Raw genomic sequence first — 15081 nt, 5'->3', positions numbered from 1 at the left:
CCAAAGGTTGTTGTTCTGTTGCGACATTTCTTTATTGGCTGATTTACAAGTTCCGGGTGTGGTGGTAATGATCTTGCTCTTGATATAAAAATATCACAATACCATGAACTACAAAGTACCATATTTAAAGGATGTAAGCGTAAGCAGGCGTCGAGATTATGGTTTTTTTTTTGAGTGGGGACAATCATCCAATGACTTCTCTCGCCTTGGACGCAAAAAGAGTGTCAGACTCTTACTGACTAAAACCACCCCATTCCTACTCCTACTTTTCTAAGCCGGAGCCCCGGTAACCCGCTAGGTAGTCCGCAGCTCCAGGTCGGCATCAGCCCTACTGGGCGTGGAGATTATGATAAATCCTCGTATATAGGGGAGGCGTGGAGGTTCATGTTTGTACGGATCATGGGTTATTAATATATTACTAAATTAGACAATACGTAATTTAACACAAGGCTTTTTAAATAAAATAAAAGCATTATAATCTGGATAATATTTAATAGAACATCGTGCAAGGACAACACAATTACATGCGTGCGTGCATACTAAACTACAGTCTACAATCTACTTCTCTACATATAATATAGTTACTTGGACTGACAAACATAAAAAAAAACTGTTTAAACTTGTGACTGTGTGTATGAAAAGCCATAAAAAAATTGTGACTTTAAAGTTAAAATTATTACATTTTCAACTTAATTCTTTTGGACATAAAGTCTAACGCGATTCCAATAAACTACGGATCGGTAGATGTGCCTACGAGCCGTAGAATTTTGACATAAGCTCCATACAAAATGTGTCAAAATTCTACGGCTCGTAAGCAAATTTACCGATCGGTAGTTTATTGGAATGCGCCGTTAATCTAATGAAACAAATGACAGATTGGGGTAAGTTGACTTGGCCACTGTGAAATATAGCCAATGCCATCTAGTATCAGTCCATGTAACTACAATTATTCTACAATGCAAACTAAAACTACAAGCTAACTACATAGGTATTATATTTGAATATCAAGTAAACTGGAACTATATATTACTACGTATGTTATATAATTGAACACAAATTATTGTTAGTACAGTGACTTAGTTTTAAAATTAAAAGGTGATTTTGGAACAGTTTATCATTCAATTAAAATTATGTATCAGATAATAAAAAGATTGTAGAATATTATAGGAAACAATTTAGCTATGCAGCTTAATAAATAGTATTTGTTTGTAAAGAATTAATTTTGCGATAAAATGTTCAAAACACTTTCGTTTAGTTTTGCCAGTGTAAAGGTAGGCATTTAGCTAATTGTGTACTATGTTGTTAGTGTTCTGCTAAGTATCTAAAATTGCTAGGAATAAATTTTGCTAGGATTCCTTTTTATTAACCTCATATTATATTAAATGTATGATTAAAAAATGCGACAAAATATTTTTCTACGGTATACGTCAATTCTTTTTAATTCGATAGTTTAAAAATGATAGAATACCATAAAAAGTGCGTGGTTTAAAAAAATTAAATATACTAACGGAGTGTAGTTTGCTATACCAACTTAACAAAACAATAAATGAGCTACTGATATCCATATCTAATCTCCTTATGGATCAATTTCAAAGGAAAAATAAGATGCATTTATGAGAATGCTAAAATCAACAAGGAAATCCTTACAAAAACATTCCTAGCTCTTGTTAGTTCTACAAACAACTGTTGAGGTAGTTAGTGACACGAATAAGTACAGTGCAAGATTATATGTATAAATGTGACAGCAATATTATTGGCATAATAGTATTCTATATAATATCAACCTTGAGCCTTGTTAGCGTAGCAATAATATCGACTATACCATAGATGTCAATTTATTCAGGTTACTTTGAAGCAAGCAAATATAGATTCATTTTTATGATCGTTAAAGTGCATTGTTCTTTGATTGTATTTGAGACTATCAGTTTAAATTGACGTGAAAATTAGTATTAAATCAAGATAGATTTACATTAAAAGCCATATTTTTTTTTTATTAAATAATTAAGTAGCTAGTGTTGCCAGGTGGGTATATACTCGTATTTGGCAAGAATGCTTTTCAAAAGTTTGTGACTAGGTATTTAAAAGTAGTAGTTTAGTGTTTTTTAAAGTAATAAATTCGTTATGTTACCCTTTACCCTTAAGTTTAAAGTTTCAGCGTTTCGTTTCGTGGCTTGTAAATAGCCATGGCACTCAAAAATAAGTAAAACTTAAAAAAAATTAAAAGGTATTGAATTTGTAGGTATAAGTAACCGTTAAGATAACTATGATTAGAATTATTTGCTTGGTAAAAACATAGTTTTAATTATTTTCCGTTGTGGAAGATATTTTTCAATTTAACGCGCTTGCTGTGTTGTCTAATCTTTTCAATGTGACTCGAAAAATATTTTGTGACCATAACCATAAAAATTAAAAAAAAGGTACAGTCAGCGTCAAATAACAAGGGACACTCGGTACGCAAGCAGGTAAATAGACGCAACCAAAATACCGGTACAAAAGAATATAGGTATTTGAGTACCCTTAGTGTCCCTAACTATTTGACGCAAACTATACGTGATTAGTAACCAATCTTCAATTAGTACCTTTAGTATGAGTTTGCTTTCGTAAACGAAACGAAACCTCGTTCGGCGTTCTGATTGGTTTGTTTATTCGAGCCGACCAATCAGAGGGCCGAACGCGGTCTCGTTTCGATTACTTTAAACATAAAGCAAATTCATACTAAGGGTACAGGAAAATCAGCAAACGCGTTAAACTCCTTCAAAAATTAAATCATGCCACGTTGGCTTTGGTAGCGGTAGGCACGAAAGGTTTGCACACCATTGGCCAAGCCTAGCATGAAGTTGCAGAGAGCAAGAGAATAGTTTATCGGGATGATAACCAGACAGTATCTGGTCCAGATCAGCCCCGTAGCGGAGAGACTAGCCGACTGACTGACGGACACCTTGTCCAAAGGTCGGGTGTAAGCGTCCAGTGATGCTGCTACCAGAGCCTGTAAATATCGCCAGGAAAGTGTTAAATAGATTGAACCCAGATTATGAATAGTGCTAATGGAGATGACGTTCCGTTGATGCACAATTTCGATACCATTTAGTTTGAATAAACTGTTTTTTATATTGGGTTGTATAGTTTTGACATTGAATAATTATTTATTGGATTGAAATTGTATTAACTTGAGATTAGTTTCAAGAGTATGCGCTGATTTTTTCTTTTTTTATCTGTATACTAAATGACATGGCTGACTGTACTTAGCTTATTTTTAACCTAATAATGTTTTTTGTTACCTTGGTATTAATTTAATTCGTATTAAGTTTTTTATTAAACATTTGCATCAACGTTAGGCTCTCAATCAAAAGCACTATCCATCTTTATCCCTTCAACACACACCCACACACAAAAGTAGATATGATTTTAGGCCCAATATATTAGGTCGGTAGGTCTTAGGTAGATAATCCCAGACAATTTTCTATGTCTTCGTGGTTTTTAGGTACCTAAGTGCGCTCAAATAATGTCACAATAGTTTCTTGAGTTTAGGTACCTTTATATCTACAAACCTGGTCATGTGCAACATGGAAAACAGTTCCTACTATTTGAATCTTTTTTTTTTTACTTTTTTAAGCAGACGTCACAAATCCTCAATCAAACCTAATTAATTAGGCATAAATTAGTACACCTGGGTGCCTACCATAAGGTAGACAGTGGGTAAAGGAAGATAGGTCTATGTTTTTAAGAATTAGGAAACAACTTGCTTGCTCATAACATGCATCATGCAATGTGCAGTAGGCATTAAAACGAAGCATGAAAACATGCATGCCCCAGACCCATGCAGCATATTTAGGTACCTACAACAAGTAATTCTTCCAATAATCACCAATTATTGGAAGTAGGTACTTACGTGATTGCTTAACAAAAACATGCAGATAGACCTGCTCCATAATAATTTTCCCCTACATTACAAAAAGAAAAAAAAACATAGCTACCTATCTAACGCTAAAACAAACGAGTTGGGAGAAGATTGATTTGTGACATTCCAATGACTGGTAAATATTTAGGTAGGTAGGTATTTACGTACAAATATTCGCTGTACATTAGCTATTCGTAAGTACTTGATACCTTTATTGAAGGCAAATGTAAGTAAGTAGTAGGTTACCTACGCGTATTTTTGGCGTGTACCTAATACGATCGCAATAATAGGCAAGTCGGTACAATACACACCTATAGGTTCCATGACGTTAAAAAAAGAACAGAAAGTTAAAAAAATATAGTGTATTTCAACGTAATTCAATAAAACTTAGGTATAAATTATTTATCAAATAAATAAATAAATACTGCGAGCGTAAAGGTTCTAAGTCAGTCCTTTACGACTGCTAAATGTTTTCAAAAAAAAAAAAAAAAACAGTGATAGGAAAGACGCGTTCTATGAAATCCTACAGATTTCATTAAGCTGCAGCTACTAAACGCAATAAAATTATACCCATCTTCGCTACAAAGCTTTGTAGATATCATTTTTGGTAACTTACTACCGAACATAAGTACCTAAAATACTAATTAATAGGCACCTAATACTTCATTTTTTCTCTTTTGCCTTCTCCAGTTCTTGATTGTAAACATACCATCTGTATACCTGGTAAAAATTTGTCAAAGTAACAAATATATTGATACAACATAGGGGGTAGTTCTTTGGTATGATGACGGTACACCATCGTGCCCAAATGAGACCGGTGATGCCAAGACTCGTGCACTGACGGACAGATATCTTTTCGGGCGGTCTGTCCAAATCACCAAGACCTGCTACTACTAAAGTCTGAAAGTAAAAAGCTTATTACCTACTTGTTGGTGGGATGTAATGCAAATGAATAGACGGGTCTCCTGATGAACCGCCCATGGACATCACAACATCAGATAAGTCATAAGCGTGCATATTCTTTTCATGAAGGTCTTATCGGTTGTTTCTCTTCTCTTTTGTCAACTTTTAGAGTTTCTTGCATGAATTTCTGCGACCGTTCGAATTATATAGTCTGCTAGGGTCATTTGTTATGCAAACAATGCCCATAATATTTTTTATTTTGGATTATAGAGAGGAATATCCTCCAATGACGTCTCCCGCCTTGGTCGTGGCGAGAGAAAGTCAGACTCTTACTGACTAAAAACCACCCTGTTCCTACTCTTGCTTTTCGAGCCGGAGGCCCGGTAAACCCGCCAGGTATTTCGCAGCTCCGGATTAGGTAGGTATCAGTCCTACTGGGTCCCATCTGTGGTGGTCTTTTACCAACTAGGTTTTAGTGGATATCCCAAAGTTTACTTACACTTTTGCCAAGTGGTCCCCAGAAGAATATAGTCTTAGGACCTTAAATGAAGAAATTCGACTCTTAGTCGCAAACCAAACCATTGGGTAGGTACAGAATTAAGTAGAGGTACTAAATAGTTACCTACCAATAGGATGGTTCCACAGTGGCAAGAAAGAGTTTGGCACAAATGGGTCAATGGTACTAATAATTTTCTTGTATAATCTAGACATTTATTCTTTTTTTGTTGAATATCATCATTTTATCACTTTACTTAATTTCTCAAACAAAACTTTAACTCGTGCCTTAAATATTTACTATTGATGATTGACACATTTCATAGACATTGTTACTCTGTGCTTATTTTCTCTTTGCGTCTGAGAGTAGGTATTTCAAAAAGTTCCAATGACTTCTCTCGTCTTGGGTGACGAGTGTCGGACTATTCTGACTAAAAAACACCCCGTTTGCTCTTCTAGCCGAAGTACAGCACCAGTAACCCGTTTGGCTTTGTATCGGGCATAAGACCTACTGGGCCCAATCTGTGGGTGTGGTCTTGATGGTTCTGATGTGGTGGTAGTCAAAAATGATTGATTGTAGATTGTAGTAGCATTCCTTTTTATAATTCCGAAAAATCGATCATTCATGCTGTGCATATGTGTAGGTACGAAAGTACCTACCTACATTATGTTACCAATCATGATGTAGGTATTAGTACCTACATTATCATTCCATTACGTAGGTACTTGTGTGCCTTTTATGAGTTACACTTAGGTATTGTTAAACAAATTAGACGAGATAATGCGTAGGAAAATAAGTTACCAGTAAAGCGTTGGTAAATAGTTCAAGGGCCGTAAGTATAAAATATTCAGCGCCAAATACGAATTTAATAAAACATTATATTCATGCATCCTTTTAGTTTTAATAAGTACGTAGGTATCTTAATCTAGCTGAAATTGGTAAGAGTTTGTGGGTACCTACCTACCTAAATATTTCACCAGCAATTTATTTTCGGTAGTCAAGGAGTATAGTTAAGTTAAGAGTTTAAGTTTCACGTGGATAAAACGTAATCTGAATCTGTATTTTGTTATAAAACTAAATCCAAGAAGACTATTTCATTAGGAAACCATGGTCACACAACCAGTGGCGCCATTGTAGTTCTATCGTGGAATCTGTTTAAAGACGCGTACAGACTTACGTAATGTAACACATAATCAAAGGATATTGCGTCCACATTGTCGCAAATGCAACGTATCATGTAATGTAACAAAATTCCCACACTACGCGGGCGAACAGAGCATTAAGCTGGGTACTCAGTAAGCCGTGTAGCACGTTACGTATCAGATATAGTATCCAGTGAGTACGTAAGCACGAGTCCGATGACCAGCCGAGTAGCGCTATCACTGCGAACGTAAAGGCGGCTCGAAGCTACGCTGTGGACCGTGGACTAGCCGTACCGACTTGCAGATTGATACTGTATCTGATACGTTACGTGCTACACGACTAAGTGAGTACCCAGCCTTAGAATTCGTGATTGTCGCCGGGATCTGTGTTCGTCGGTAGTTCGCCGAACGTGTTGTAATAAGCAACGCGTGTTCCCGGCAGACTAAGCTATGTCCGCCGCGCGCTGATGGAAACAGATGCGAGTATGACATGCTCAGTTCGTGGATCTACTTAAAATGCTCCCTGCTCCGCCTCATGTTACATTTAGTAAGTCTGTACTGTAAGGAAGAGACCAAAACCATGTATAACCAGGACATGCTAATGCAATTGAAGCCTTAGAATTTACACTTAACACTAAATTAGTAAAGAAGACTGAAAGAAATTAGTTATAAGAGAAAGTAAATAGAAACAAGAAATATTATGAAATATATATTTCCATAATCCAAAAATAAAAGGTTTTACAAAAATAGACAAAATTCATTTACAAAATATAATGATTTAATAACGCCATGTTACAACATAGGACAGTGATACATAACAATACTAACTTGTTAGGTTAACATCAACCACATTTTATGTCTTATTATTATCACAGTTAAGAAAATGGTTTAATCTGAACTCAAGCACCTATACATCTTCATTTAGATAAGAGAAACTATACAAACTGTTTGTAGTATTTTTTTTTCACAGAGCAAAACGTTACTAAATTGTGTTAAAAAATTGGCAACATCATTTTGTATTCTTACGCTGCACTGTAACATTAACAATTTTGGGCGTATTCTTTTTTATAATTAACCGTAGCGGATCCAGATAATTAAAGGACAATAAAATGCGAATTTATTCATCGATTAAATCGTATACTGAAATAATCAGCGAAATATTCAACTTATTCGATAAAAATCATGCAAGAATTGACAGGCAGTATGCTCCCAAAGCCATTTCAAGTCCCGCCTAAACCTGTATCCGCCATTGAATATCACGCCATCTAGTGGCACAAGAATAAACCTTCCTTTAAAATTGTTACGCATTCAGCTGTAATGCAGTCACCAAACAGTTGTAGAATATTCGGCCTTCATTTAAAAAAAAAAGATAGAACTCATTTTAATCTTCGTTACGATAATTCTCTTTAGTTACATTATTAATTATATCAAATGTAACGTAGTCTCCAAAATTTTGAAACTACTGCGTTTTGTAACTGCATTAAACGTTATTGCAAAAATCTTATACAACCAGTATTTTATAACAAAATTGTGCTTGTTATCTTTAATCGTAGTCTAAAAATCAATAATTTTATTCTACCATCTACCCCCAAATTTACTAACTACTAACATTATAATCAATAAATAAATCTTACTATACGCATTAATACCCATCTCTATAAAATTGCATTGCTAATCAACAATAAAATATTGTCTGTTTCAGAAGATTCTATCGAGTGAATAAAGAGCAATCATACATTTACATAGTACAAACTAATAAAATTAAAACTGCTATTCAAGCTACAGGCTACAAGCGCGTAACTTCCCGTAACTATCGACCAAACCAAATTCCTAGTGATGTATTTTGTATTAAATACAGGCGACACAGATGAAACAATCACTTTTCTTTATTCTTTGCCTTTCTTTGCCTCCAATTCCTTGTGGTACCTGTATGCTCTGAGTATTTGGTACGAACTTGTTAACGCTACAAACACATTGACCGCAAAAAGACTGTAGTTTTTAGGTATTATAACTAGAGAGTATCGCGACCAGACCAAGCCCGTGGCCGCTAGAGATGCGGACTGGGTCATAGACAAGTTTTCAACTGGCCGATTCAAGTCACCCAACCCAGCTATCACCAAACTCTGAAAGTGACAATGAAGTGATGAGTCAAGGCCATTCAGTTTGCTGTGAATATAACTGACTTCTGTTTCAGATAGATTCTTGCACTTATTAGTATATGGTAGCTTGGCTTTAACAATACAATGCAATGCCCTATCGCAATACTATAGTTACATAATGGTTTTGTTTCATGATTTGGATGTTATAATTTTTATTATTTTCCATTTTAGTTAAATAGTTTTTGTGGAGGTGACTTTGTTTCTCCATTTCAATGTGTCTACCATGTAAGTATGCATTTCATACACAAAATCATGCTCCAGTAAGAAGTCAGTTATATTCAGACGGACCAATAACCTAAATGAAAGAAGTATTAGAATGAAAACATTTTCACAATTACAAAAGAGGTTAAATTAGAAGTAAACACCTCATGAAGTACAATAGGACAAGTAATCAACACCGCACATAATATTATGTAATGAACAATAATAATGATTCAGAAAATCAAAGGACACAGGCTTAGAAAATAATGGGAATTTCTTCATCAATTAAATCGTATACCGAAATCATGCAACCAGTTGCAGCTTTGGTCAGCCATAGCCATATATTTGTCCCGCCTAAACCTGTATCCGCCATTGACTGTAATGCCATCTAGTGGCACAAGAATCAACATTCCTTTTATTTATATTTTTACGCATTCAGCTGTAATGCAGTCACAAAACAGTTGTAGAATTTTTGGGCTCCAATTTAAAATATATAAAGCCAATTTTAATGTGTTACTTTTTTCTAGTTACATTATTTAAAAGTAAAAATTTCGAATTCAATGGCTTTTACTGGGTTTTATAACTGCATTAAACATTACTGCAAAAATCTTATACAACCGGCATTTATATATCAAAATGGGGTTTGTTATCTTTAATCGTAATCTAAAATCAATAAACTTTAACCAATTTCAATTCTACGATCTACAATCCCCAAATTTACTAACTACTGAAATATAATCAATAAATATTTTTACGTTACTCATCTCTATAAAGGCACTGCTAATCAACAATAAAATATTGTCAATGTGTCAATAGATTCTATCAAAGACTGTATAAAAAGTATTCATACATTAAACTACATAGAAACTAATAAAAAGTATGTAACATCCTGTAACTATCGACCAAACCAAATTCCTAGACGACTCTGCTTAAGTGATCACTTTCCTTTTCCTACTTTTTTTGCTTCCATTTCAGTCTGGTACTTGTATACTCTCCCTAATTGGTATACATTTGTTAACGCTACAAACACATTGACGGCAAAAAGACTTAAGTTTTTTGGGATTATAATTAGAGAGTATCGAGACCAGATTATGCCAGTGATCGCTAGAGAACTGCACTGGCGGACAGACAACTTTTCGACTGGCCGATTTATATCACCCAACCCAGCTATCACCAAACTCTGAAAGTGACAATGAAGTGATGAGTCAAGGCCATTCAGTTTGCTGTGAATATAACTGACTTCTGTTTTAGGTAGATTCCTTCTCTAATTAGAATAATCATGCTCCAGTAAGAAGTCAGTTGTATTCCGATGGACCAATGACCCAAATGATTGAAGTATTAGAATGAAAATATTTTTACAATTACAAAAGAGGTTAAATTGGTGGAAGAAGAAACCTCATGAAGTATATCACTGCACATACTACATAATGAAAAAAAATTATATAAGTAGGTGGTTTATAGCAAAATAAGTTTTATTAAGTATTTGTAAACCTGTTATAAATAAACCACCCTATACATTTATAGAAAAAAAATGTATCATGAATGCAATTCAATGTTTATTTTTAGAATCGCAGTCCACCTTGCAATAGCTAGCCAGCATTTTCCTGATTTATCTATTCATTTGCCTTGTTTTATCTACCGGGGGTTTTTAAATTTTTATTAGAATCGCAGTCCACCTTGCAATAGCTAGCCAGCATTCTCCTGATTTATCTATTCATTTGCCTTGTTTTATCTACCTCTTTTAGTTAAGTTTCTGTTAGTTGAAGATTTATCAAAATTGTCAATGGGTCAAGTACACCCTTTATCATAATTATTAAACTCACTGTATTATAAGGCCCATTCCTATAAAAATTTAATTGTAAAACTCAACTCCAGTTCGTCCATGATTATGGCACTTACAACAGTGCCGAAATATTGGAAACTCTCAAAAACTAATAAACATGGTAAATATCCCATTTTAAGTTCTAATGATAGTAAAACCCTGGCCCTTAAAATTAATGTCATAATGTCTTAGCATGCATTCAAACTGTTAGTTCACAATGTTATAAGTTATAAATCTTATCGTTTTATCTGCGTAAACATGCATGAACTTGGATATTATCTGTGGTAATAAATTTTTATCTTCCAACTGTCTAGTCTAGAGCCCATGTTGTTAAAAAATGAGTTTAATCATTTTAGTTTTTATTATTATTGATAAACATGTTAAGTGAAAATTGATGCACACAATATGTATTGTATTTTTATAGAAAGGTATAAAACATGTTCAAAGTTTGAATTAAACCTCTCCGATTCCTAAATAATATTTTCTTTACTTAGCTACTAAATAAAGGATCTTAGTAATGTCTTGCTTTCATTGATAATTTTAGGGGATAATAATTTGCAAAACATGTTAATATTACAATATTGAAATTGTCTGCGCAACAAATTTGCCCTTACGCAAGGTCTTTTCAGTATAAATAGTGTGACCTTGATTCTACGTCCGCATTACTTACCCATTTGCATGCAGGCGCCCAGAAGAATATAGTTTTTGGTCCTGAAATTAATAATCCGAGTGTAAACAAACCTCTTTTTTGTATCAAATAGATGTAATAGATCGTATTCATAGTTACCAGCAGGATGATCCCACATTGGACGCAAGGCACCAGGGACAAATCTGTCCGCAACGCTGATAACCGCCTTGTATACTTTTGACATTTTTGAGGAATTTCTAATTAAAGATAATGGTCAAAATATTCTACGTAGGTCTCGGAACGGCGGAAATATGGAAAGGGAGATAGTTACGGTGTTACTTAAATTAAACTAAATTTACATGGCACCACCAATAACAGCAGCCAACTAAGGCAAAACGTAGTGCTCTTGAAAAAGTCCGTCCGTCTGATAAGATAACATGGACATGGACGTCATGGGCTGTCAACGTCAACGTCAGCGTCGACATTATTGTCATTTTAATCAATGTGACCAGGGTGGAAATGGGTATTGGAATATACTATGTACTGTAACGACTTTTCTAGGAGCATTTAAAATATTAATCTAAGGATGCATCACAGTCTCTACATGGTGGCGTGCAGTTATAGTACGAGTAATATTAATCAATAATGGAATTGATTAATAGAAATTAAGAAAAAAGAAAAAAAAATGGAACGACCAAAGAGTATAATAAGTATAGGGGAACGCATTTTTTTACTCTCTAAGTAAACGTTGCGTTCAGATTTTTTGCTGTAGGTTCCTAAATATTGTCGTCAAATCTCTATAAAATTATTAATTATAAAAAACTATGATTATTATTACGAAATGAAAAGTCATTATTAATGTTGTGTAAGGATAAAAAATAGTTTATAAAATCCTTCAGTTTTTTTTGTTTTTAGTAAATATGAACGCAACAACTAATTTTTTTTTACAAACAAACATGGGTGCGGATGTGCGTGTGATAATATGTGTCAACGCTCAAGAATTTCTGTTTCTTTGTTTATTTTAACTTAATCTTATTTTAGTATTCTACTTCTTTGAACTTTTGTTTATATTAAGTGTTATGGACGTCTATTGACTTATGTTTTGTGTGGTTTAAGTTTCGTTACTAATATGGGTACGAGCACAATGGGAAGCGATTTGCATTCTGATAAGCAGGACAAATTGCTCAAGCTGCAAGCTCGGAAGAAGGAATTAGAGCAGCTCCTGGCAGCAAAAAACGAAGAGCTTTACAAATTATGTGTTCAAGAAGTGCAGTTAACTGGCATTATGCCCCCAGAAGCGCCCCTAAGCCCTGAAGTGCCTCAAAGAGAAAGATTAGGAAGTGTCAAAAGTGTTGATAGGTCAACAGACGGTGCCGACGTACAAGATGGGTCTGATAACTCATCTAGACGCCTCAGAGCCGCCACAGGTGACCGTTCGATGGAGACAGAAGCGAACTTACGTAAAAATCTATCTCACAGATTATCAACACCATCGATATCGGGTGTTTCAACTAAAAGTGCACATTCAAGACATGTTCGACGTCCTGAAACTAGTTGTTCTAACTTTTTTCCTTCACCTCCACAAGAGAGGAACACAGATACGTTTTCTATACATACATCTCATACATACCCAGCGCTTGCTGGTCGACATGAAGCTATGAATGAGAACCTTCAGAACGACATGCAGCCAGGCACCATGTACAGACACCATACCATGACAACTGACTATATGAACAAGATTTACTATAACAATACTCCAGAAGCTCACAATGTGTCCAAGTTACGAGAAACTCATTTCAGTTCTAGCCACCCTGATATAACTACGCATTATACTCATGGAACTATGGCTCCACATCCAGTACAAAATGGGATGCGCAACACTCCACTATTATACCAGTACGCATCACATTTGAAGGCACAGAGCCAACACTTGACAGGAATAGCTCACCAGCACCAGATGCAGCAATCTAAACGCCGCACAGATGGTGCTCGGAGAAACACATTACAGAGAACCCAGACTTACCATTTAACCTCACACAGTGAATATAACCAGTTGCACTTAGAAAATATGAAGCATGAGCCACCAATGCTTGTGTATCAGCATCGATCACAGCCTGATATACAGGAACAGCACCATTTGCCCATGGAAAGAACTGTAGTAGTGCCAAACACACTTCCGCTACGAGAACATAATTCTATCAAACATCCTATGCACATGCAGCTACAAGTATCCACGGACGACTATATGAGAGAAGACAGACGACACTACCCAGACCAGTTGACCCCAGTTAGTAGCAAATCTTATAATTATGATCCAATGGGCATGAAGTTCTCGCCACTGTCTCAAGCAGACATGAAAGTGAAAGAGAAACAGTGGTATGAGACATCATTAGACTCCCCAACAAAACCTGAAGCACCTCTTCTGAAAAAGAGCTCAAGCTTAAAGCGGACTTCAAGCGTTGGAAACTCACAAGCTTATGAAATCATGATCTCTACTGGCCGACACTCTGCCATGCAAAGTCCTAATCAAATCCCACAGAGTCCTCCGGTTTTATCTCCTGGAGCAGTTTCTTTAGAGTCTCCAAAGAACCTTACAGTGATTGAACAAGGGAAATGTATACCATACAGAGAAGAGACTAAACCTTTCGAAATGTCTGATTTTTACAAATATTCTACAAAGTTCAGACAAAATAATGTTCAAAAAAGTGCTCCAAATAATCCAGGGCCAAGTTTGAATTCAGGGTATAACAAGTTGCCTATGGAGTTGCCACAATATGCTCAAGACCATTGGCATGGACAAACAAACTGAATATTTATCTAAACAACCTGTAAATTGTAATTTTATTCTAATGTCTATTAACTTATTTGACTGGAATTGGTGTGAGAATTTATAATAGTTTTAAAACTTAGCTCATAATATGGTACTTATATTAAATTGTTATCTTCATATTTAAAATGGCAAAATAATGTAAAAAAAGGAATGTCTGTTTGTTCGAATTAATCATTAATATTGTGTGAAACACAAACGAAAAGCAAGGAATAATAAAATAACTATATAGATCTATTTTACTAGATTATTGTGATGGAATGACAAGGACGATGGGCCCAGATTTTACAATATTGATAAGATTATCACTGTGATAACAATGTGCAAATTGTTCATTTATATTGTGACAATAAAGACGCTGCATAATATATCATGTGGTGTGATGACATCTGATGTGTTATAGTAGTAGAAATATGAGAATTGTGACTAACTATAATCCTGATCTCGTTTGATTGCCGTTTTACTTAGTTACAAGTACAAGCCCTTAGTATTACCACTTGTTGCAATTTGCCGTAATTTTTAAGTATTTTCATTGCTTTGCCCACCGCTTTTAGGTTACAAAAACTGAAATTTCATTTAACATGGCCGCTTTTGTGATAATAACTTAGTAATAATAATTTCAAGACTCAATTTCCTGTGTAAATGTTCAACAAAATAGTGGATTTAAAAATTTTAACTTAGAAAAATGTTTGATGATGATGAAAATGTTGATCAATGCATAAGATAATAATTGTTAACTGTTTTTCTATACACTTAAAGACTTATTAACTTGCCAAGCAATCTTTAGACTTACTGCCAATGTCTTCGTCCAGTAACAAAAACTATTTGGTAGCTAATTTCACTAAAACATTTGTAAATATAATTTAGCATTTAGTATAGTGTTAGCGAGTCAACAGTGAGAACACTGAACATTTTAAAATTATTTTTATAAAGTGCCTATGCAAGCATCTTGTGCATATAGCACACTCTATGTAGATCTTATATAAAATAAAGTTTTATAGCAAA

The 15081-nt window shown here is 34.8% G+C and overlaps 2 protein-coding genes across 4 annotated transcripts; one reads left to right on the top strand and one right to left on the bottom strand.

Moving 5' to 3' along the window:
• Positions 1-472: 472 nt before the first annotated feature.
• On the bottom strand, positions 473-11702 carry LOC118278243 (mitochondrial pyruvate carrier 2). 3 transcript variants are annotated; one of them, XM_035597375.2, is made up of 3 exons: positions 11409-11702; positions 11292-11332; positions 473-2986 (listed from the first exon to the last, which is right to left on the bottom strand). In XM_035597375.2, the coding sequence occupies exons 1-3, from the start codon at positions 11491-11493 to the stop codon at positions 2762-2764; spliced, it is 351 nt and encodes a 116-aa protein (XP_035453268.1). In that variant the 5' UTR covers positions 11494-11702; the 3' UTR covers positions 473-2761. The 3 variants fall into 3 exon arrangements, with proteins under 3 accessions (XP_035453268.1, XP_035453267.1, XP_035453266.1); XM_035597374.2 differs by lacking the exon at positions 473-2986 and adding an exon at positions 7136-8562 and having other exon boundaries at positions 11409-11697; XM_035597373.2 differs by lacking the exon at positions 473-2986 and adding an exon at positions 8778-9979.
• A 484-nt stretch (positions 11703-12186) lies between these two features.
• On the top strand, positions 12187-15081 carry LOC118277955 (FERM domain-containing protein 4A). The gene has a single exon (XM_035596995.2). It carries the CDS (start codon positions 12379-12381, stop codon positions 14056-14058), a length of 1680 nt encoding a protein of 559 aa, XP_035452888.1. The 5' UTR covers positions 12187-12378; the 3' UTR covers positions 14059-15081.

Source organism: Spodoptera frugiperda, chromosome 18 (genome assembly GCF_023101765.2).
Source record: "Spodoptera frugiperda isolate SF20-4 chromosome 18, AGI-APGP_CSIRO_Sfru_2.0, whole genome shotgun sequence".
NCBI classification, from domain to species: Eukaryota; Metazoa; Arthropoda; class Insecta; order Lepidoptera; family Noctuidae; genus Spodoptera; species Spodoptera frugiperda.
This window is presented reverse-complemented; position numbering and strand designations above follow the sequence as displayed.